The sequence below is a fragment of the Gallus gallus genome (genome assembly GCF_016699485.2).
Source record: "Gallus gallus isolate bGalGal1 chromosome 1 unlocalized genomic scaffold, bGalGal1.mat.broiler.GRCg7b 1_unloc2, whole genome shotgun sequence".
Taxonomy (NCBI): Eukaryota; Metazoa; Chordata; class Aves; order Galliformes; family Phasianidae; genus Gallus; species Gallus gallus.
The window spans coordinates 51,792-76,880 of record NW_024095933.1 but is presented as its reverse complement, the minus strand read 5'-3'; the positions used below and the strand labels follow the sequence as shown (position 1 = coordinate 76,880).

At 58.0% G+C, this 25,089-nt stretch overlaps 1 protein-coding gene and 1 long non-coding RNA gene across 2 annotated transcripts in view; both read right to left on the bottom strand.

Annotated features, from left to right (window-relative positions):
* Positions 1–3,736: 3,736 nt before the first annotated feature.
* Positions 3,737–25,089, bottom strand: part of LOC107050717 (calumenin-like) — a gene marked incomplete at its 3' end in the record, with an annotated part of 52,299 nt that continues 30,946 nt past the window's right edge. Inside the window, 4 exon segments of the mRNA XM_040656635.2 lie at positions 3,737–3,936; positions 9,926–9,986; positions 13,403–13,569; positions 18,311–18,504. Of these exon segments, the coding sequence (XP_040512569.1) occupies positions 3,737–3,936; positions 9,926–9,986; positions 13,403–13,569; positions 18,311–18,504 (622 nt within the window).
* LOC121108645 lies at positions 18,791–20,368 on the bottom strand. Its single transcript, XR_005843337.2, has 2 exons — positions 19,256–20,368; positions 18,791–19,027 (listed from the first exon to the last, which is right to left on the bottom strand). It is a non-coding gene; the product is annotated as an uncharacterized LOC121108645 (long non-coding RNA).

Below are 25,089 nucleotides of genomic sequence, written 5' to 3'. Positions count from 1 at the left end.
GGGGAGGGAGGGGTCCTATGGGGTGATGGAGGGGCTATGGGGGGAGGGAGGGGGTCAATGGGGGGAGGGAAGGGGCTATGGGGGAAGGGAGGGGTCCTATGGGGGAAGGGAGGGATCTGTAGGGGGAGGGAGGGAAGTTATGGGGTGATGGAGGGGGCTATGGGGGGAGGGAGGGAACCTATGGGGGGAGGGAGGGGTCTATGGGGGGAAGGAGGGGGCTATAAGGGGAGGGAGGGGTCTAAAGGGAGAGGAAGGGATCCATGGGGGGAGGGAGTGATCTGTGGGGTTGTGGGATGGGTCCCGATGGCTGTGGGGTTATGGGATGGATGGGTCCCCCTGGCCGTTGTGTTATGGGATGGATCCCAATGGCTGTGGGGTTATGGGATGGATGGGTCCCCCTGGCCGTTGTGTTATGGGATGGATCCCAATGGCTGTGGGGTTATGGGATGGATCCCAATGGCTGTGGGGTTATGGGATGGATCCCAATGGCTGTGGGGTTATGGGATGGATCCCAATGGCTGTGGGGTTATGGGATGGATCCCTTCTGACTGCTGGGTTATGGGATGGATCCCAATGGCTGCTGTGTTATGGGATGGATCCCTTCTGACTGCTGGGTTATGGGATGGATCCCAATGGCTGCTGTGTTATGGGATGGATCCCTTCTGACTGCTGGGTTATGGGATGGATCCCAATGGCTGTGGGGTTATGGGATGGATCCCAATGGCTGTGGGGTTATGGGATGGATCCCAATGGCTGTGGGGTTATGGGATGGATCCCAATGGCTGTGGGGTTATGGGATGGATGGATCCCCCTGGCTGTTGTATTATGGGATGGATCCCAATGGCTGTGGGGTTATGGGATGGATCCCAATGGCTGTGGGGTTATGGGATGGATCCCAATGGCTGTGGGGTTATGGGATGGATGGATCCCCCTGGCTGTTGTATTATGGGATGGATCCCAATGGCTGTGGGGTTATGGGATGGATCCCAATGGCTGTGGGGTTATGGGATGGATCCCAATGGCTGTGGGGTTATGGGATGGATGGATCCCCCTGGCTGTTGTATTATGGGATGGATCCCAATGGCTGTGGGGTTATGGGATGGATCCCAATGGCTGTGGGGTTATGGGATGGATCCCAATGGCTGTGGGGTTATGGGACGGATGGGTCCCCCCGTCCGTTGTATTATGGGATGGCAGCCCCCCCCCCCCCGTCCGTTGTATTACGGGATGGCAGCCCCCCCCCCCCGCCCCATCCGTTGTATTATGGGATGGCAGCCCCCCCCGTCCATGTGGTTATGGGATGGCAGAAACCCCCCATCCATGTGGTTATGGGATGGCAGACCCCCCCCCCTTTCTGTTGGGTTATGGGATGGATGGTTCCCCCTGGCTGTGTGGTTATGGGATGGCAGATCTCCCCCCCCCCCCGTTGTATTACGGGATGGCAGACCCCCCCCCCCCCCCCCGTCCGTTGTATTATGGGATGGCAGCCCCCCCCCTCCATCCGTTGTATTATGGGATGGCACCCCCCAGCACGGTGTCCCCGCGCACCTTGTTGTGGTCCCCCCCCCCGTTGTATTATGGGATGGCACCCCCCCCCCCCCCGTTGTATTATGGGATGGCAGCCCCCCAGCACGGTGTCCCCGCGCACCTTGTCGCGGTCCCCCCGTCTGTTGTGTTATGGGATGGCAGCCCCCCCCCCCCCCCCCCCCCCCCCCGTCCGTTGTATTACGGGATGGCAGCCCCCAGCCACGGTGTCCCTGCGCACCTTGTTGTGGTCCCCCCCCCCGTTGTATTATGGGATGGCACCCCCCCCCCCCCCGTTGTATTATGGGATGGCAGCCCCCCCCCGTCCGTTGTATTATGGGATGGCAGCCCCCCCCATCCCTGTGGTTATGGGATGGCAGACCCCCCCCTTTCTGTTGGGTTATGGGATGGATGGGTCCGCCTGTCCGTGTGGTTATGGGACGGAAGGCCCCCCCGGCCGTTGTATTATGGGATGGCAGCCCCCCCCCCCTGCCCCGGCCGTTGTATTATGGGATGGCAGCCCCCCCCCCCCCCTCCATCCGTTGTATTATGGGATGGCAGCCCCCCCCCTCCATCCGTTGTATTATGGGATGGCACCCCCCCCCCGTCCGTTGTATTATGGGATGGCAGCCCCCCCCCGTCCGTTGTATTATGGGACGGCAGCCCCCCCCCCCCATCCATGTGGATATGGGACGGCAGCACCCCCCCCCCCGTTGTATTATGGGATGGCAGCCCCCCCCCCGTCCGTTGTATTATGGGATGGCAGCCCCCCCCCCCCCTCCATCCGTTGTATTATGGGATGGCAGCCCCCCCCCCGTCCGTTGTATTATGGGATGGCAGCCCCCCCCCCTCCATCCGTTGTATTATGGGATGGCACCCCCCCAGCACGGTGTCCCCGCGCACCTTGTCGTGGTCCCCCCCCCCGTTGTATTATGGGATGGCATCCCCCCCCTCCATCCGTTGTATTATGGGATGGCACCCCCCAGCACGGTGTCCCCGCGCACCTTGTTGTGGTCCCCCCCCCCGTTGTATTATGGGATGGCACCCCCCCCCCCCCCCGTTGTATTATGGGATGGCAGCCCCCCAGCACGGTGTCCCCGCGCACCTTGTCGCGGTCCCCCCGTCTGTTGTGTTATGGGATGGCAGCCCCCCCCCCCCCCCCCCCCCCCCCCCCCCCCCCCCGTCCGTTGTATTACGGGATGGCAGCCCCCAGCACGGTGTCCCTGCGCACCTTGTTGTGGTCCCCCCCCCCCGTTGTATTATGGGATGGCACCCCCCCCCCCCCGTTGTATTATGGGATGGCAGCCCCCCCCCGTCCGTTGTATTATGGGATGGCAGCCCCCCCCATCCCTGTGGTTATGGGATGGCAGACCCCCCCCTTTCTGTTGGGTTATGGGATGGATGGGTCCGCCTGTCCGTGTGGTTATGGGACGGAAGGCCCCCCCCGGCCGTTGTATTATGGGATGGCAGCCCCCCCCCCCTGCCCCGGCCGTTGTATTATGGGATGGCAGCCCCCCCCCCCCCTCCATCCGTTGTATTATGGGATGGCAGCCCCCCCCCCTCCATCCGTTGTATTATGGGATGGCACCCCCCCCCCGTCCGTTGTATTATGGGATGGCAGCCCCCCCCCCGTCCGTTGTATTATGGGACGGCAGCCCCCCCCCCCCCATCCATGTGGATATGGGACGGCAGCACCCCCCCCCCCGTTGTATTATGGGATGGCAGCCCCCCCCCGTCCGTTGTATTATGGGATGGCAGCCCCCCCCCCCCCTCCATCCGTTGTATTATGGGATGGCAGCCCCCCCCCCCGTCCGTTGTATTATGGGATGGCAGCCCCCCCCCCTCCATCCGTTGTATTATGGGATGGCACCCCCCCAGCACGGTGTCCCCGCGCACCTTGTCGTGGTCCCCCCCCCCCGTTGTATTATGGGATGGCATCCCCCCCCTCCGTCCATTGTATTATGGGACGGCACCCCCCCAGCACGGTGTCCCCACACACCTTGTCGTGGTCCCCCCCCCCGTTGTATTATGGGATGGCAGCCCCCCCCCCGTCCGTTGTATTATGGGATGGCACCCCGCAGCACAGTGTCCCCACACACCTTGTCGTGGTCCCCCCGTCCGTTGTATTATGGGATGGCACCCCCCCCCCCCCCCCCCCCCCCCCCCCGTTGTATTATGGGATGGCAGCCCGCAGCACAGTGTCCCCGCCCACCTTGTCGCGGTCGGACTCGTAGACGAGGTGCCGCGCTTCGGCCTCGGCGTGGTCGTAATCGGCGGGGAGGATCCAATCGCGCGTCTCCCGCGGGTCCATTTTCCCGTCGCGGTTCTTATCGCGGAACTCCACGAACTGCTCCCGCTCCGTCTTCACCCATTCGGGTTCCTCCGCCTCCCCGTCGTGGCTGTACATATCGCCTGCAGGGGGCGCCCGTAAGGAACCCCACACCCCCACCCCCACAACGCCACCCCGCGGCCCCACAGATCCCACCCCACAACGCCACCCCGCGGCCCCACAGATCCCACCCCACAACCCCACAGATCCCACCCCACAGCCACCCCGCGGCCCCACAGATCCCACCCCACAACCCCACAGATCCCACCCCACAACGCCACCCCGCGGCCCCACAGATCCCAGCCCCACAAGCAGTCATACCTCCGGCCCCATAGATCCCACCCCACAACCCCATAGATCCCAGCCCCACAGCCACCCCACGGCCCCATAGATCCCAGCCCCACAAGCAGTCATACCTCCGGCCCCACAGATCCCAACCCCACAACCCCATAGATCCCACCCCACAGCCACCCACAGCCCCAGCCCCACAGATCCCAGCCCCACAGCCACCCCGCGGCCCCACAGATCCCACCCCACAACGCCACCCCGCAGCCCCATAGATCCCAGCCCCACAAGCAGTCATACCCCCACACCCCCAGCCCCACAACGCCACCCCGCGGCCCCATAGATCCCACCCCACAACCCCATACATCCCACCCCACAACGCCACCCCGCAGCCCCACAGATCCCACCCCACAACCCCACAGATCCCACCCCACAACGCCACCCCGCGGCCCCACAGATCCCACCCCACAACCCCACAGATCCCACCCCACAGCCACACACCCCCCCAGCCCCATAGATCCCACCCCACAGCAACACACCCCCCCAGCCCCATAGATCCCAGCCCCATAGCCACCCCGCGGCCCCACAGATCCCACCCCACAACGCCACCCCGCGGCCCCACAGATCCCAGCCCCACAAGCAGTCATACCCCCGGCCCCACAGATCCCAGCCCCACAACCCCATAGATCCCACCCCACAACGCCACCCCACGGCCCACAGATCCCACCCCACAACCCCACAGATCCCACCCCACAACGCCACCCCCACAACCCCACAGATCCCACCCCACAACCCCATAGATCCCAGCCCTACAGCCACCCCGGGGCCCCACAGATCCCACCCCACAACCCCATAGATCCCACCCCACAGCCACCCACAGCCCCGGCCCCATAGATCCCAGCCCCACAGCCACCCCACGGCCCCACAGATCCCAGCCCCACAACCCCATAGATCCCAGCCCTACAGCCACCCCGCGGCCCCATAGATCCCAGCCCCCAGCCCCATAGATCCCACACCCCCAGACCCACAACGCCACCCCGCGGCCCCACAGATCCCACCCCACAACCCCATAGATCCCAGCCCTACAGCCACCCCGGGGCCCCATAGATCCCACCCCACAACCCCATAGATCCCACCCCACAGCCACCCACAGCCCCGGCCCCATAGATCCCAGCCCCACAGCCACCCCACGGCCCCACAGACCCCAGCCCCACAACCCCATAGATTCCAGCCCTACAGCCACCCCGCGGCCCCATAGATCCCACCCCACAACCCCATAGATCCCACCCCACAGCCACCCACAGCCCCGGCCCCACAGATCCCAGCCTCACAACCCCATAGATCCCACCCCACAGCCACCCACAGCCCCAGCCCCATAGATCCCAGCCCCACAACCCCATAGATCCCACCCCACAGCCACCCACAGCCCCAGCCCCATAGATCCCAGCCCCACAACCCCCGGCCCCATAGATCCCAGCCCCACAATGCCACCCCACAGCCCCACAGATCCCACCCCACAACGCCACCCCACGGCCCCATAGATCCCACCCCACAACCCCATAGATCCCACCCCACAGCCACCCACAGCCCCAGCCCCATAGATCCCAGCCCCACAACCCCATAGATCCCACCCCACAGCCACCCACAGCCCCAGCCCCATAGATCCCAGCCCCACAACCCCCGGCCCCATAGATCCCAGCCCCACAATGCCACCCCACAGCCCCACAGATCCCACCCCACAACGCCACCCCACGGCCCCATAGATCCCACCCCATAACCCCATAGATCCCAGCCCCACAGCCACCCACAGCCCCAGCCCCATAGATCCCAGCCCCACAACCCCCGGCCCCATAGATCCCAGCCCCACAACGCCACCCCGCGGCCCCACAGATCCCAGCCCCACAACCCCATAGATCCCACCCCACAGCCACCCACAGTCCCAGCCCCATGGATCCCAGCCCCACAGCCACCCCACGGCCCCATAGATCCCAGCCCCACAACCTCTGGCCCCATAGACCTCGGCCCCATAGACCCCAGCCCCACAACCCCTGGCCCCATAGATCCCACCCCACAGCCACCCACGGCCCGCGGCCCCATAGATCCCACCCCACAGCCACACACCCCCCCGGCCCCATAGATCCCAACACCATAACCACCCACAGTCCCGGCCCCATAGATCCCAGCCCCACAACCACTGGCCCCATAGACCCCGGCCCCATAGATCCCAGCCCCACAACCCCCGGCCCCATAGATCCCAGCCCCACAATGCCACCCCACGGCCCCACAGATCCCACCCCACAACGCCACCCCGCGGCCCCATAGATCCCACCCCATAACCCCATAGATCCCACCCCACAGCCACCCACAGCCCCAGCCCCATAGACCCCAGCCCCACAACCCCCGGCCCCATAGATCCCAGCCCCACAACGCCACCCCGCGGCCCCACAGATCCCACCCCACAACGCCACCCTGCGGCCCCACAGATCCCAGCCCCACAACCCCATAGATCCCACCCCACAGCCACCCACAGTCCCAGCCCCATGGATCCCAGCCCCACAGCCACCCCACGGCCCCATAGATCCCAGCCCCACAACCCCCGGCCCCATAGATCCCAGCCCCACAACGCCACCCCGCGGCCCCACAGATCCCACCCCACAACGCCACCCTGCGGCCCCACAGATCCCAGCCCCACAACCCCATAGATCCCACCCCACAGCCACACACCCCCCCGGCCCCATAGATCCCAACACCATAACCACCCACAGTCCCGGCCCCATAGATCCCAGCCCCACAACCACTGGCCCCATAGACCCCGGCCCCATAGATCCCAGCCCCACAACCCCTGGCCCCATAGATCCCAACACCATAACCACCCACAGTCCCGGCCCCATAGATCCCAGCCCCACAACCACTGGCCCCATAGATCCCAGCCCCACAACGCCACCCCGCAGCCCTACAGATCCCAGCCCCACAAGCAGTCATACTCCCAGCCCCATAGATCCCAGCCCCACAAGCAGTCATACCCCCGACTTGCTTTGGGACAATGGGATCCCAGGGGGATATGGGGCTCTGCTTTGGGGTTATGGGATCTGCTGGGGGGTAATGGGATCCTGGGGGGATATGGGGCTCTGCTTTGGGGTTATGGGATCTGCTGGGGGGTAATGGGATCCTGGGGGGATATGGGGCTCTGCTGTGGGGTTATGGGATCAGATGGGGGGTTATGGGATCAGATGGGGGGTTATGGGATCCCAGGGGGATATGGGGGCCCTTTGAGATCGTGGGATGCCCTTTGGGATGTCAAGATCTGCTTTGGGATCTTGGGATGCCCTTTGGGATCTTGGGATGCCCTTTGGGATCATGGGATGGCTTTGGGATGTTGGGATGCCCTTTGGGATGCCCTTTGGGATCTTGGGATGCCTTTGGGATCTTGGGATGCCCTTTGGGATGCCAGGATGCCCTTTGGGATGCCCTTTGGGGTCATGGGATGCCCTTTGGGATGCCCTTTGGGATGCCGGGATGCCCTTTGGGATCTTGGGATGGCCTTTGGGATGCTGGGATATGCTTTGGGATCATGGGTTGCCCTTTGGGATGCTGGGATGTGCTTTGGGATCTTGGGATGCCCTTTGGGATGTTGGGATGCCCTTTGGGATGCTGGGATGCCCATTGGGATGTCGGGATGCCCTTTGGGATCTTGGGATGCCCTTTGGGATGCCCTTTGGGATCATGGGATGCCCTTTGGGATGTTGGGATTTCCTTTGAGATCTTGGGCTGCCCTCTGGGATGCCCTTTGGGATGCCGGGATGCCCTTTGGGATCATGGAATGCCCTTCAGGGTCTTGGGATGCCCTTTGGGATCTTGGGATGCCCTTTGGGATGCCGGGAAGCCCTTTGGGATCTTGGGCTGCCCTCTGGGATGCCCTTTGGGATGCCGGGATACCCTTTGGGATCATGGAATGCCCTTCACGGTCTTGGGATGCCCTTTGGGATCTTGGGATGCCCTTTGGGATGCCGGGAAGCCCTTTGGGATCTTGGGATGCCCTTTGGGATGTCCTTTGGGATGCTGGGATGTGCTTTGGAATGCTGAGATGCCCTTTGGGATGTTGGGATCTGCTTTGGGATACTGGGATGTGCTTTGGGATGCAGGGATGCCCTTTGGGATTCTGGGATGTGCTTTGGGATCTTGGGATGCCCTTTGGGATACCCTTTGGGATCATGGGATGCCCTTTGGGATCACGGGATGCCCTTTTTGATGCCCTTTGGAATGTTGGGATGCCCTTTGGGATGCCCTTTGGGATCATGGGATGTGCTTTGGGATCTTGGGATGCCCTTTGGGATGCCCTTTGGGATGCTGGGATGCCCTTTGGGATGCCGGGATGCCCTTTGGGATCTTGGGATGCCCTTTGGGATCTTGGGATGCCCTTTGGGATGCCCTTTGGGATCATGGGATGCCCTTTGGGATGCCCTTTGGGATCATGGGATGCCCTCTGGGATGCCCTTTGGGATTCCGGGATGCCCTTTGGGATCATGGGATGCCCTTTGGGATTCCCTTTGAGATCTTGGGATGCCCTTTGGGATGCCGGGATGCCCTTTGGGATCTTGGGATGCCCTTTGGGATGCCTTTGGGATCATGGGATGTGCTTTGGGATATTGGGATGCCCTTTGGGATCACGGGATGCCCTTTGGGATCTTAGGATGCCCTTTGGGATGCTCTTTGGGATCTTGGGATGCCCTCTGGGATGCCCTTTGGGATGCCCTTTGGGATGTTGGGATGCCCATTGGGATCATGGGATGCCCTTTGGGATGCCGGGATGCCCTTTGGGATCATGGGATGCAATTTGGGATGTCGGGATGCCCTTTGGGATCATGGGATGCACTTTGGGATGCCGGGATGCCCTTTGGGATCATGGGATGCCCTCTGGGATGCCCTTTGGGATCATGGGATGCCCTCTGGGATGCCCTTTGGGATCATGGGATGTGCTTTGGGATGCCGGGATGCCCTTTGGGATGCCGGGATGCCCTTTGGGATGTCGGGATGCCCTTCGGGATGTCGGGATGCCCTTTGGGATGCCCTTTGTGATGCCCTTAGGGATGCTGGGATGCCCTTTGGGATGCTCTTTGGGATCATGGGATGCCCTTTGGGATGCTGGGATGTGCTTTGGGATCTTGGGATGCCCTCTGGGATGCGCTTTCGGATCACGTGATGCCCTTTGGGATCTTGGGATGCCCTTTGGGATGTTGGGATGTGCTTTGGGATGCCGGGATGCCCTTTGGGATGCCCTTTGGGATCATGGGATGCCCTTTGGGATCATGGCATGCCCTTTGGGATCACGTGATGCCCTTTGGGATCTTGGGATGCCCTTTGGGATGTTGGGATGTGCTTTGGGATGCCGGGATGCCCTTTGGGATGCCCTTTGGGATCATGGGATGCCCTTTGGGATCATGGCATGCCCTTTGGGATCACGTGATGCCCTTTGGGATCTTGGGATGCCCTTTGGGATGTTGGGATGTGCTTTGGGATGCCGGGATGCCCTTTGGGATGCCCTTTGGGATCATGGGATGCCCTTTGGGATCATGGCATGCCCTTTGGGATCACGTGATGCCCTTTGGGATCTTGGGATGCCCTTTGGGATGTTGGGATGTGCTTTGGGATGCCGGGATGCCCTTTGGGATGCCCTTTGGGATCATGGGATGCCCTTTGGGGTATGGGATGCCCTTTGGGATCTTGGGATGCCCTCTGGGATGCCCTTTGGGATCATGGGATGCCCTTTGGGGTCGGGGCTCTGCTCACCGATGTACTCCTCGAGGTCGATGAAGCCGTCGCCGTTCTTATCGATGTCCTCCATCGTCTCCTATGGGAACGCAGTGGGGCCGATGTGGGGCGACCCACAGACAGGGAGGGGATGTGTGGGGTGGGGGGACCGGAGGAGGGGCGCCCAATGGGAACGGCGGGGACTGTAGGGAAGGGGACCCTATGGGAACTGGGAGCCAATGGGAACTGGGGTGGGGGTCTATAGGGACCCACTGGGAATTGGGGTGGGGGTCTATAGGGATATTGGGATGGGGACCCAATGGGAAGTGGGAGCCAATGGGAAGTGGGGTGGGGGTCTGTAGGGATATTGGGATGGGGATCCAATGGGAAATGGGAATGGGGACCCAGTGGGAATTGGGGTGGGGGTCTATAGGGATATTGGGAAGGGGATCCAATGGGAACTGGGACACAATGGGAATTGGGGTGGGGGTCTATAGGGATATTGGGATGGGGACACAATGGGAACAGGGAGCCAATGGGAATTGGGGTGGGGGTCTGCAGGGACCCACTGGGATCTGGGGTGGGGGTCTATAGGGATATTGGGATGGGGACCCAATGGGGACTGGGAGCCAATGGGAAGTGGGGTGGAGGTCTGTAGGGATATTGGGATGGGAACCCAATGGGAAGTGGGACCCAATGGGAACTGTTCCCCAATGGGAAGTGGGGATGGGGACCCAATGGGAAGTGGGACCCAATGGGAAGTGGGGGTGGGGACCCAATGGGAAGTGGGGATGGGAACCCGATGGGAAGTGGGACCCAATGGGAAGTGGGGGTGGGGACCCAATGGGAAGTGAGATCCAATGGGAACTGGACCCAATGGAGAATGGGGGTGGGGACCCAATGGGAAGTGAGGATGGGGACCCAATGGGAACTGTTCCCCAATGGGAAGTGGGGATGAGGTCCCAATGGGAATTGGGGTGGGGGTCTGTAGGGATATTGGGATGGGGACCCAATGGGAACTGTTCCCCAATGGGAAGTGGGGATGGGGACCCAATGGGAAATGGGAATGGGGACCCAATGGAAAGTGGGACCCAATGGGAAGTGGGGATGGGGACCCAATGGGAACTGTTCCCCAATGGGAAGTGAGGATGGGAACCCAATGGGAAGTGGGACCCAATGGAAGTGGGGTGGGGGTCTGTAGGGATATTGGGATGGGGACCCAATGGGAAGTGGGAGCCAATGGGAAGTGGGGTGGGGGTCTGTAGGGATATTGGGATGGGAACCCAATGGGAAGTGGGGATGGGAACCCACAGGGGACTGTGACCCAATGGGAAGTGGGGATGGGGACCCAATGGGAAGTGGGGATGGGGACCCAACGGGAAGTGGGACCCAATGGGAACTGGGAGCCAATGGGAAGTGGGGATGGGAACCCAATGGGAAGTGGGGTTGGGGACCCAACAGGAAGTGGGGATGGGGACCCAATGCTAAGTGGGACCCAATGGGAAGTGAGGATGGGGACCCAGTGGGAAGTGGGACCCAATGGGAAGTGGGGTGGGGGTCTGTAGGGATATTGGGATGGGGACCCAATGGGAAGTGGCACCCAATGGGAACTGTTCCCCAATGGGAAGTGGGGATGGGTACCCAATGGGAAGTGGGACCCAATGGGAAGTGGGGGTGGGGACCCAATGGGAACTGGGAGCCAATAGGAAGTGGGGATGGGGACCCAATGGGAAGTGGGAATGGGGACTCAATGGGAAGTGGGACCCAATGGGAAGTGGGACCCAATGGGAAGTGGGAGCCAATGGGAAGTGGGAGCCAATGGGAAGTGGGAGCCAATGGGAATTGGGGTGGAGGTCTGTAGGGATATTGGGATGGGGACCCAATGGGAAGTGGGACCCAATGGGAACTGAGGATGGGGACCCATTGGGAAGTGGGGATGGGGACCCACAGGGAACTGGGAGCCAATGGGAATTGGGGTTGGGGTCTATAGGAACCTCATGGGAATTCGGGTGGGGTCTGTAGGGATTTTGGGAAGGGGATCCAATGGGAACTGGGAGCCACCGGGAATTGGGGTGGGGGTCTATAGGGATATTGGGATGGGGACCCAATGGGAAGTGGGACCCAATGGGAAGTGGGACCCAATGGGAACTGTTCCCCAATGGGAAGTGGGGTTGGGGACCCAATGGGAAGTGGGACCCAATGGGAAGTGGGGATGGGGACCCAATGGGAAGTGGGAGCCAATGGGAATTGGGGTGGGGTTCTGTAGGGATATTGGGATGGGGACCCAATGGGAAGTGGGGATGGGAACCCAATGGGAAGTGGGACCCAATGGGAACTGTTCCCCAATGGGAAGTGGGGATGGGGACCCAATGGGAAGTGGGACCCAATGGGAAGTGGGGGTGGGGACCCAATGGGAACTGGGAGCCAATGGGAATTGGGGTGGGGTTCTGTAGGGATATTGGGATGGGGACCCAATGGGAAGTGGGGATGGGGACCCAATGAGAAGTGGGGATGGGAACCCAATGGGAAGTGGGACCCAATGGGAACTGTTCCCCAATGGGAAGTGGGGATGGGGACCCAATGGGAACTGGGAATGGGGACTCAATGGGAACTGCGCCCCAATGGGAAGTGGGCCCAATGGGAACTGGGAGCCAATGGGAAGTGGGGATGGGGACCCAATGGGAAGTGGGACCCAATGGGAAGTGGGGTGGGGGTCTGTAGGGATATTGGGATGGGAACCCAATGGGAAGTGGGGATGGGAACCCACAGGGGACTGTGACCCAATGGGAAGTGGGGATGGGGACCCAATGGGAAGTGGGGATGGGGACCCAACGGGAAGTGGGACCCAATGGGAACTGGGAGCCAATGGGAATTGGGGTGGGGGTCTATAGGGATATTGGGATGGGGACCCAATGGGAAGTGGGACCCAATGGGAAGTGGGGATGGGACCCAATGGAAAGTGGGCCCAATGGGAAGTGGGGATGGAAACCCAATGGGAAGTGAGGATGGGGACCCAATGGGAACTGTGACCCAATGGGAAGTGGGGATGGGGACCCAATGGGAACTGGGAGCCAATGGGAAGTGGAGATGGGGACCCAATGGGAAGTGGGACCCAATGGGAAGTGGGGATGGGAACCCAATGGGAAGTGGGGATGGGGACCCAATGGGAAGTGGGGATGGGGACCCAATGGGAACTGGGAGCCAATGGGAAGTGGAGATGGGGACCCAATGGGAACTGGGAGCCAATGGGAAGTGGAGATGGGGACCGAATGGGAAGTGGGACCCAATGGGAAGTGGGGATGGGAACCCAATGGGAAGTGGGGATGGGGACCCAATGGGAAGTGTGGATGGGAACCCAATGGGAAGTGGGAATGGGGACTCAATGGGAACTGCGCCCCAATGGGAAGTGGACCCAATGGGAAGTGGGACCCAATGGGAAGTGGGGATGGGGACCCAATGGGAAGTGTTCCCCATTGGGAAGTGTTGGCAGTGGGGCGCTGTGGGTCCGGGCCCCACCTGCACCACGATGTCCTTCATGTAGTCGTACTCCTCGGGGTGCAGGAAGGCGGTGAACTCCTCCTTGGTGGCCGCCATGTCGCCGTCGCGGTCGGCCATCTTGAAGCGCCGCTCGTCCCTCACCATCATCTGCTTGTAGTTGAAGCCGTCGTCCGGGTCGGGGTCGTCTGCGGGGCGGGGGCCAATTAACGCTAATTAACGCCTCACCGAGTGATCCGTGACGCCGGGATTGGCCGCGGGGGCGCCTGGGGTGCCATTAATTAGCAGCGGCCCGGAGTTAATGAGGTGCGGGGAGCCATTAATTAGCAGCGGTGTTAACGAGGCATCTGGGAGGGCATGGGGAGCCATTAATTAGCAGCGGCCCGGTGTTAACGAGGCGTGGGGAGCCATTAATTAGCAGCGGTGTTAATGAGGCGTCTGGGAGGGCGTGGGGAGCCATTAATTAGCAGCAGCCTGGTGTTAACGAGGTGTGGGGTGCCATTAATTAGCAGCGGCCCGGAGTTAATGAGGTGTGGGGAGCCATTAATTAGCAGTGGCCCGGTGTTAACGAGGTGTGGGGTGCCAATAATTAGCAGCGGCCCGGAGTTAATGAGGTGTGGGGAGCCATTAATTAGCAGCGGCCCAGTGTTAACGAGGCGTCTGGGAGTGCGTGGGGAGCCATTAATTAGCAGCGGCCCGGTGTTAACGAGGAGTTTGGGGGGGGGGAGCCATTAATTAGCAGTGGTGTTAACGAGGCGCCTGGGAGGGCGTGGGGAGCCATTAATTAGCAGCGGTGTTAATGAGGCGTCTGGGAGGGCGTGGGGAGCCATTAATTAGCAGCGACCCGGTGTTAACGAGGCGTGGGGAGCCATTAATTAGCAGCGGTGTTAACGAGGCACCTGGGAGGGCGTGGGGAGCCATTAATGAGCAGTGGTCCGGTGTTAACGAGGTGTGGGGTGCCATTAATTATCAGCGGCCCGGAGTTAATGAGGTGTGGGGAGCCATTAATTAGCAGTGGCCCGGTGTTAACAAGGTGTGGGGTGCCATTAATTAGCAGCGGCCCGGAGTTAATGAGGTGTGGGGAGCCATTAATTAGCAGTGGCCCGGTGTTAACGAGGCGTGGGGAGCCATTAATTAGCAGCGGCCCAGTGTTAACGAGGCGTCTGGGGGGGGGAGCCATTAATTAGCAATGGTGTTAACGAGGCGCCTGGGAGGGTGTGGGGAGCCATTAATTAGCAACGGTGTTAACGAGGCGGTGAGGGTGTGGCCCGCAGCGCTCCGGGAGGTCATTAAGGCCATTAATGAGGGCGCTAATTAACGGGGCGGGGAGTTCCCCTCTGTCCCTGGTGACCACAATCCCTGATCCCAACCCCGACCCCAAACCGTGACCCCAAACCCCGACCCCTAATCCCAATCCCTAACCCTGACCCCTAACCCTAACCCTGACCCCAAAGCCCGACCCCTAATCCTAACCCCGACCCCTATCCCTGACCCCAAACCCTGACCCCTAAGCCTGACCCCAAACCCTAACCCTGACCCCTAACCCCAATCCCTAACCCCGACCCCTAACCCTAACCTTGAGCCCTGACCCCAAACCCTACAACTGCCCCCTAACCTCGACCCCTAACCCTGACCCCAAACCCTAACCCTGATCCCAAACCCTACAACTGCCCCCCAACACTAACCGTGTCCCCTGACCCCAATCCCTAACCCTGACCCCAAACCCAAACCCTAACCTCGACCCCTAACCGTGACCCCAAACCCTACAACCGCCCCCCAACCCTAACCGTGACCCCAAACCCTAACCATGACCCCAAACCTTGACCCCTAACCCTGCCCCCTAACCCCAATCCCTAACCCTGACCCCAATCCCTAACCGTGACCCCAAACCCTAACCCTGACCCCTAACCTCGACTCCTAACCCTGACCCCAAACCCTAACCGTGACCCCTAACCCTACAACTGCCCCCCAACCCTAACCGTGACCCCGACCCCAAACCCTGACCCCAAACCCAAACCCTGACCCCTAACCCTGACCCCAAACCCTAACCGTGACCCCTAACCCTATCCCTGACCCCTAACCCTGACCCCCAACCCTAACCCTGACCCCAAACCCCGACCCCTAACCCTGACCCCAAACCGACCCCTAATCCTAACCCTGACCCCTAACCCTGACCCCAAACCCTAACCGTGACCCCAAACCCTAACCGTGACCCCTAACCCTGACCCCAAACCCTAACCCTGACCCCTAACCTCGACCCCTAACCCTGCCCCCCAACCCTAACCATGACCCCTAACCCTGACCCCTAACCCCAATCCCTAACCCCGACCCCTAACCGTGACCCCTAACCCTGACCTTGAGCCCTGACCCCAAGCCCTACACCTGCCCCCAATCCCTAACCATGACCCCTAACCCTGACCCCTAACCTTGAGCCCTAACCCCGACCCCTAACCCTAACCTTGAGCTCTGAGCCCTAACCCTAACCCTGCCCCCTAACCCTGCCCCCTAACCCCAATCCCTAACCCTGACCCCTAACCCTAACCTTGAGCCCTGACCCCAAACCCTACAACTGCCCCCTAACCCTAACCATGACCCCTAACCCTAACCATGACCCTTAACCCCAACCCCAACCCAAATCCCTAACCCGAATCCCATCTCATAACCCTAACCCCACATCCAAACCCTAACCCTAACCCAAACCCCACACCCAAGTCCTATACTCTCACCCCAGCCCTTAACCTTAATCCCTAACCCAAACCTGAATCCCCTAATCCCTATGTAAACCTGAATCCCCTAATCCCTATATAATCCCTATATAATCCCTATATAATCCCTAACCATGACCCCTAACCCTAACCCAAACCCAAATCCCCTAATCCCTATATAAACCTGAATCCCCTAATCCCCTAATCTCTATATAATCCTAACCATGACCCCTGACCCTAACCCTAACACAAACCCAAATCCCCTAATCCCTATAGAAACCTGAACCCCAATCCCTATATAATCCCTAACCACGACCCCTGACCCTAACCCTAACCTGAATCCCCTAATCCCTATATAAACCTGAATCCCCTAATCCCTATATAATCCCTATATAATCCCTAACCATGACCCCAATCCTAACCCAAACCCGAATCCCCTAATCCCTATATAAACCTGAATCCCCTAATCCCTATATAATCCCTAACCCCAACCCCTGACCCTAACCCCAAACACAAACCCGAATCCCCTAATCCCTATATAATCCCTAACCATGACCCCAATCCTAACCCAAACCTGAATCCCCTAATCCCTATAAAATCCCTAATCATGACCCCCTGACCCTAATCCTAACCCAAACCCAAATCCCCTAATCCCTATATAATCATATATAATCCCTATATAATCCCTAACCATGACCCCTGACCCTAACCCTAACACAAACCCAAATCCCCTAATCCCTATAGAAACCTGAACCCCAATCCCTATATAATCCCTAACCACGACCCCTGACCCTAACCCTAACCCAAACCCGAATCCCCTAATCCCTATATAAACCTGAATCCCCTAATCCCTATATAATCCCTAATCATGACCCCCTGACCCTAATCCTAACCCAAACCCGAATCCCCTAATCCCTATATAAACCTATATAATCCCTATATAATCCCTAACCATGACCCCCTCACCCTAACCCCAAACCCAAATCCCCTAATCCCTATATAAACCTGAATCCCCTAATCCCTACATAATCCCTAACCCCAACCCCTGACCCTAGCCCTAACCAGAATCCCCTAATCCCTATATAAACCTGAATCCCCTAATCCCTATATAATCCCTAACCCTGACCCCTGACCCTAATCCTAACCCAAACCCGAATCCCCTAATCCCTATATAAACCTGAACCCCCTAATCCCTATATAATCCCTAACCCCGACCCCTGACCCTAATCCTAACCCAAACCCAAATCCCCTAATCCCTATATAAACCTGAATCCCCTAATCCCTATATAATCCCTAACCCCGACCCCTGACCCTAACCCCAAACCCTAACCCCAACCTCTGACTCTGACCCCAACCCCAAATTCTGACCCCATAGCCAAAACGCAACCCCCAACCCGGGCTCACTGGGTCATATGGTCTCAGGGTCACATGGTCATGGGGTCATAGGGTCACATGGTCACGGGGTCTCAGGGTCACATGGTCCTGGGGTCACCGGGTCATATGGTCATGGGGTCACAGGGTCACGGGGTCATGGGGTCACAAGGCCACAGGGTTGCGGGGTCTCAGGGTCACATGGTCACGGGGTCTCAGGGTCATGGGGTCACATGGTCACGGGGACATGGGCTCACAGGCTCATTGGGTCATGTGGTCTCAGGGTCACATGGTCATGGGGTCATGGGGTCATAGGGTCACATGGTCACGGGGTCTCAGGGTCACATGCTCCTGGGGTCACAGGGTCACGGGGACATGGGCTCACGGGCTCATTGGGTCATGTGGTCTCAGGGTCACAGGGTCACAGGGTCAAGGGGTCACAGGGTCCCAGGGTCACATGGTCACGGGGACATGGGATCATGGGCTCACTGGGTCATATGGTCTCAGGGTCACGGGGTCACAGGGTCACATGGTCATGGGGTCACATGGTCACATGGTCATGGGGTCACACAGCCACACGGTTGCGGGGTCTCAGGGTCACATGGTCTCAGGGTCACAAAGTCATATGGTCATGGGGTCATATGGTCACAGGGTCATGGGGTCACATAGTCACAGGGTCTCAGGATCACATGGTCCTGGGGTCACCGGGTCATATGGTCATGGGGTCACATGGTCACAGGGTCATGGGGTCACAGGGTCTCAGGATCACATGGTCCTGGGGTCACCGGGTCATATGGTCATGGGGTCACATGGTCACAGGGTCATGGGGTCACGGGGTCACGTGGTCCCGTACCCAGGACGGAGCCGTAGGTGGCGTTGCGGTACTCATCCCAGGACACGGTGCCGTCCCCGTTGAGGTCGTGGCCCTTCCACTGCCGCTCCACGTCCTCATAGATCCACCTCTTCTGCGCAAACTTAATCCACTCCCGCAGCTCCTCCACCGTCACGAAGCCGTCCTGGTCGCTGTCGATCTTCACGACGATTTTGCTGTGGGGCAAAGCGGGGCCGGAGTTACAATGCGGCGCCGGGATGGCACGACGGGCTGCCAGGCTTACGGCTGCCTCTGCTCTTGGCTCTACCCTTAGCTCGACCCTTAGTCCTCCTCTTAACTCTACTCTCGGCTCTACTACTTCTACTCTTAGCTCTACTCTCAGCTCTTCTCTTAGTTCTACACCCGGCCCTACTCTTGGCCCTCCTCTTAACTCTACTCTTAGCCCAACTCTTGGCTCTACTCTTAGTTCTACTCTTAGCTCTACTCTTGGATCTACTCTCAGCTCTACTCCTACTTCTACTCTCAGCTCTACTCTTAGTTTCACTCCTGGCCCGACTCTTGGCCCTACTCTTCATTCTACTCTTAGTTCTATTCTTGGCCCTCCTCTTAGCCCTCCTCTTAACTCTACTCCTAGCCCAACTCTTGGCTCTACTCTTAGCTCTACCCTTAGCTCTACTCTTGGCTCTACTCTCGGCCCTACTCTTACTCCTACTCTTAGCTCTGCTCTTAGTTCCACTCCTGGCCCTACTTCTGGCTCTCCTCTTAGCCCTACTCTTAGCTCTACTCTTAGCCCAACTCTTGGCTCAACTCTTAGCTCTACTCTTAACTCTACTCTCGGCTCTACTCCTACTTCTACTCTTAGCTCTACCCTTAGCTCTACTCTTGGATCTACTCTCAGCTCTACTCTTAGTTCCACTCCTGGCCTTACTTCTGGCTCTACTCTCAGCTCTACTCTTAGTTCTACACCCGGCCCTACTCTTGGCCCTACTCTTCATTCTACTCTTAGTTCTATTCTTGGCCCTCCTCTTAGCCCTCCTCTTAACTCTACTCCTAGCCCAACTCTTGGCTCTACTCTTAGCTCTACCCTTAGCTCTACTCTTGCCTCTACTCTCGGCCCTACTCTTACTCCTACTCTTAGCTCTGCTCTTAGTTCCACTCCTGGCCCTACTTCTGGCTCTACTCTTGGCCCTACTCTTCATTCTACTCTTAGTTCTATTCTTGGCCCGCCTCTTAGCCCTCCTCTTGACTCTACTCTTAGCCCTACTCTTCATTCCACTCTCAGCTCTACTCTTACTTCTACACCCGGCCCTACTCTTGGCCCTACTCTTCATTCTACTCCCAGCTCTACTCTTACTTCTACACCTGGCCCTACTCTTGGCCCTACTCCTTGTTCTACTCTTCGTTCCATTCTTGGCCCTCCTCTTAACTCTACTCTTCACTCTACTCTTAGCTCTACTCTTGGCCCTCCTCTTGGCTCTACTCTTAGCCCTACTCCTGGCTCTTCCCTTAGCTCTATCCTTAGCTCTACTCTTAGTTCCACTCCTGGCCCTACTCTTGGCCCTCCTCTTGGCTCTACTCTTAGCCCTACTCCTGGCTCTTCCCTTAGCTCTATTCTTAGCTCTACTCTTAGTTCCACTCCTGGCCCTACTCTTGGCCCTATTCTTGGCTCTTCTCTTAGCTCTGCTCAGCCCTACTCTTAGTTCCACTCTTGGCTCTGCTCTTAGCTCTACCCTTAGCTCTACTCTTGGATCTACTCTCGGCTCTACTACTACTTCTACTCTTAGCTCTGCCCTAAGCTCTACTCTTTACTCTCGGCTCTACTCCTACTCTTAGCTCTACCCTTAGCTCTACTCTTAGCTCTACTCTCAGCTCTACTCTTACTCCTACTCTTAGCTCTGCTCTTAGTTCCACTCCTGGCCCTACTTCTGGCTCTACTCTTAGCCCTACTCTTCATTCCACTCTCAGCTCTACTCTTAGTTCTACACCCGGCCCTACTCTTGGCCCTACTCTTCATTCTACTCTTAGTTCTATTCTTGGCCCTCCTCTTAGCCCTCCTCTTAACTCTACTCTTGGCCCTACTCTTCATTCTACTCTCACCTCTGCTCTTAGTTCCACTCCTGGCCCTACTCTTGGCTCTACTCTTCATTCCACTCTCAGCTCTACTCTTAGTTTCACTCCTGGCCCTACTCTTGGCCCTACTCTTCATTCTACTCTTAGTTCTATTCTTGGCCCTCCTCTTAACTCTACACCTGGCCCTACTCTTGGCCCTACTCTTGGCTCTGCTCTTAGCCCTACTCTTAGCTCTACTCTTAACTCTACTCTCAGCTCTACTCTTACTCCTACTCTTAGCTCTGCTCTTAGTTCCACTCCTGGCCCTACTTCTGGCTCTCCTCTTAGCCCTACTCTTAGCTCTACTCTTAGCCCAACTCTTGGCTCAACTCTTAGCTCTACTCTTAACTCTACTCTCGGCTCTACTCCTACTTCTACTCTTAGCTCTACCCTTAGCTCTACTCTTGGATCTACTCTCAACTCTACTCTTACTTCTACTCTTCGCTCTGCTCTTAGTTCCACTCCTGGCCTTACTTCTGGCTCTACTCTCAGCTCTACTCTTAGTTCTACACCCGGCCCTACTCTTGGCCCTACTCTTCATTCTACTCTTAGTTCTATTCTTGGCCCTCCTCTTAACTCTACTCTTAACTCTACTCTTAACTCTACTCTTAGCCCAACTCTTGGCTCTACTCTTAGCTCTACTCTTAGCTCTGCTCTTAGCTTACTCTTAGCTCTACTCTTGGCTCTACTCTCGGCCCTGCTCTTCGTTCTACTCTTAGTTCCACTCTTGGCTGTACCCTTAGCTCTAATACTACTCTTAGTTCTACACCTGGCCCTACTCTTGGCCCTACTCTTAGCTCTACTCCTGGCCCTATTCTCGGCTCTTCTCTTAGCTCTGCTCAGCCCTACTCTTATCTCTACTCTTGGCTCTACTCTTAGCTCTACTCTTGGTTCTACTCTTGCCTCTACTCCTGGCTCTTCTCTTAGCTCTACTCTCAGTTCCACTTCTGGCTTCTTAGCTCTACTCAGGGCCCTACTCTTACTTCTACTCTCAGCTCTACTCCTGGCCCTACTCTTGACCCTACTCTCATCTCTCCTCCTGGCCCTACTCTTAGCTCTCCTCATAGTTCAACTCTTGATTCTACTCACAGTTCTACTGCCGGCTGCGCTCTTGATTCTACTCCTGGCCCTACTCTTGGCTCCACTCATAGTTCCACTCCTGGCTCTGCTCCTCGTTCTGCTCCCAGCTCTCCATACTCTTGGCTCCGCTCTTAGCTCTACTCACAGCCCTACTCCTGGCCCTACTCCTGCTCCACTCCTGGCCCCACTCATAGTTCCACTCCTGGCTCTGCTCCTCGTTCTGCTCCCAGTTCTACCCACTCTTGGCTCCACTCTTAACCCTACTCATAGCCCTACTCCTGCTCTACTCCTGGCTCTGCTCCTCATTCTGCTCCCAGTTCTACCCACTCTTGGCTCCACTCTTACCCCTACTCATAGCCCTACTCCTGCTCTACTCCTCGTTCTGCTGCCAGCTCTCCATACTCTTGGCTCCAGTCTTAGCTCTACTCCTGGCCCTACTCCTGCTCTACTCCTGGCTCTGCTCCTCGTACTGCTCCCAGCTCCCCACACTCTTGGCTCCACTCTTAGCTCTACTCATAGCGCTACTCTCAGCCCTACTCCTGCTCTACTCCTGGCTCTGCTCCTCATTCTGCTCCCAGCTCTCCACACCCTTGGCTCCGCTCTTAGCTCTACTCATAGCCCTACTCCTGGCCCTACTCCTGGCCCTACTCCTGCTCTACTCCCAGCTCTCCATACTCTTGGCTCCGCTCTTAGCTCTACTCATAGCGCTACTCTCAGCCCTACTCCTGCTCTACTCCTGGCTCTGCTCCTCATTCTGCTCCCAGCTCTCCACACCCTTGGCTCCGCTCTTAGCTCTACTCATAGCCCTATACCTGGCCCTACTCCTCCTCTACTCCTCATTCTGCTCCCAGCTCTCCATACTCTTGGCTCCGCTCTTAGCCCTACTCCTGGCTCTACTCCTGCTCTACTCCTGGCTCTGCTCGTTCTACTCCCACTTCTACCCACTCTTGGCTCCACTCTTAGCCCTACTCTCAGCCCTAATCCTGGCTCTACTCCTGGCTCTGCTCCTCGTTCTGCTCCCAGCTCTCCACACTCGTGGCTCGGCTCTTAGCTCTACTCACAGCCCTACTCCTGCTCTACTCCTGGCTCTGCTCCTTGCTCTACTCCCACTTCTACCCACTCTTGGCTCCAATCTTAGCTCTACTCCTGGCTCTGCTCCTCGTTCTGCTCCCAGCTCTCCATACTCTTGGCTCCGCTCTTAGCTCTACTCATAACCCTACTCCTGGCCCTACTCCTGCTCTACTCCTGCCTCTGCTCCTCGTTCTGCTCCCAGCTCTCCATACTCTTGGCTCCGCTCTTAGCTCTACTCATAGCCCTACTCCTGGCCCTACTCCTGCTCTACTCCTGGCCCCACTCATAGTTCCACTCCTGGCTCTGCTCCTCGTTCTACTCCCACTTCTACCCACTCTTGGCTCCACTCTTAGCCCTACTCTCAGCCCTACTCCTGCTCTACTCCTGGCTCTGCTCCTCGTTCTGCTCCCAGCTCTCCATACTCTTGGCTCCGCTCTTAGCCCTACTCCTGGCTCTACTCCTGCTCTACTCCTGGCTCTGCTCCTCGTTCTACTCCCACTTCTACCCACTCTTGGCTCTACTCATAGCCCTGCTCTCAGCCCTACTCCTGCTCTACTCCTGGCTCTGCTCCTCGTTCTGCTCCCAGCTCTCCACACTCGTGGCTCGGCTCTTAGCTCTACTCACAGCCCTACTCCTGCTCTACTCCTGGCTCTGCTCCTCGTTCTGCTACCAGCTCTCCATACTCTTGGCTCCGCTCTTAGCTCTACTCATAACCCTACTCCTGGCCCTGCTCCTGCTCTACTCCTCATTCTGCTCCCAGCTCTCCATACTCTTGGCTCCACTCATAGCCCTACTCCTGGCCCTACTCCTGGCTCTGCTCCTCATTCTGCTCCCAGCTCCACGTTCTCTTGGCTCCAATCTTAGCTCTCCCACTTCTACCCTTGCTGCGAGTGACACTCCTGGCTTTAGCTCTGCTCATTGCTCTGCTCACGGCTTCACTCCTTGGCTCCGCTCTCATCTCTCCTTGCAGCTTTACCCCTGGCTCCACTCTTGGCACTACTCTTGGCTCTGCTCTTGGCTTTACGCCTTCTTGGCTCTGCTCTTAGCCCTGCTTTTAGTTTTAGCTCTGCTCTTGGCTCTGCTTTTAGTTCTACCCTTGGCTCTGCTCCTGGCCCTACCTCTGGCTCGGCCTTTGGCTCTACTCTTATTTCTATTCTTAGCTCTACGTTTAGCTCTACTCTTTACTCTCGGCCCTGCCCTCAGCTCTTCTCTCAGCTCTACCCTTATATCTACCTTTGGCTCTACTCTTATTTCTATTCTTAGCTCTACACTTTACTCTTGGCTCTACCCTCAGCTCTTCTCTCAGCTCTGCCCTTATATCTACCCTTAGCTCTACCCTTAGTCCTACTCTTAGCTCTACTCTTGGCTCTACTCTTTACCCTCAGCTCTACCCCTGGCTCCGCTCGTAGCTCTACTCTCAGCTCTGCTCTTAGCTGTACCCTTAGCTCTACTCGTGGCTCTACTCTTGGCTCAGCTCCTGGCCCTACCTCTGGCTCAGCCCTTGCTTCTACTCTTAGTTCTATCTTTAGCTCTACTCTTAGTTCTACCCTTGGCTCTTCTCTTAGCCCTACCCGCAGCTCTGCTCTCAGCTCTACTCTTAGGCTTACTCCTGGCCCTACTCTTGGCTCTATTGTTAGCTCTCCTCTTGGCTCTCCTCTTAGCTCTCCTCTTAGCCCTACTCCTGGCCCTACTCTTGGCTCTGTCCTTAGCTCTCCTCTTAGCTCTATCCTTAGCTCTCTTCTTGGCTCTCCTCTTGGCTCTCCTCTTAGTTCTCCTCTTGGCTCTCCTCTTGGTTCTCTTAGCTCTCCTCTTAGCCCTACTCCTGGCTCTACCCTTTACCCTACTCTTGGCTCTCCTCTTAGCTGTACCCTTAGCTCTCCTCTTGGCTCTCCTCTTAGCTCTACTCCTGGCTCTACTCTTTACCCTTGGCCCTACTCTTGGCTCTCCTCTTAGCTGTACCCTTAGCTCTCCTCTTGGCTCTCCTCTTAGCTCTACTCTTTACCCTTGGCCCTACTCTTGGCTCTCCTCTTAGCTGTACCCTTAGCTCTCCTCTTGGCTCTCCTCTTAGCTCTACTCCTGGCTCTACTCTTTACCCTTGGCCCTACTCTTGGCTCTCCTCTTAGCTCTACCCTTAGCTCTACTCTTGGCTCTACTCTTTACTCTTGGCCCTGCTTTTAGCTCTCCTCTTAGATCTGCCCTCAGCCCTCCCCTCAGCTCTACTCTTATCCCTACTCTCAGCTCTACCCTCAGCTCTGCTCTCAGCTCTACTCTTAGCTCCACCCTTAGCTCTATTCTTGGCTCTACTCTTTACTCTTAGCTCTACTCTTGACTCTACCCTCAGCTCTACCCTTAGCTCTGCTCTCCGCTCTACTTTCAGCCCTACCCTTAGCCCTACCCCTGGCTCTCCTCTTAGCTCTACTCTTAGCCCTACCCTTAGCTCTGCTTTTAGTCCTACTCTTAGCTCTGCTCTTAGCCCTACTCTCAGCCCTACTCTTAGCCAAACTCTTAGCCCTACCCTTAGCACTACTCTTAGCCCTACT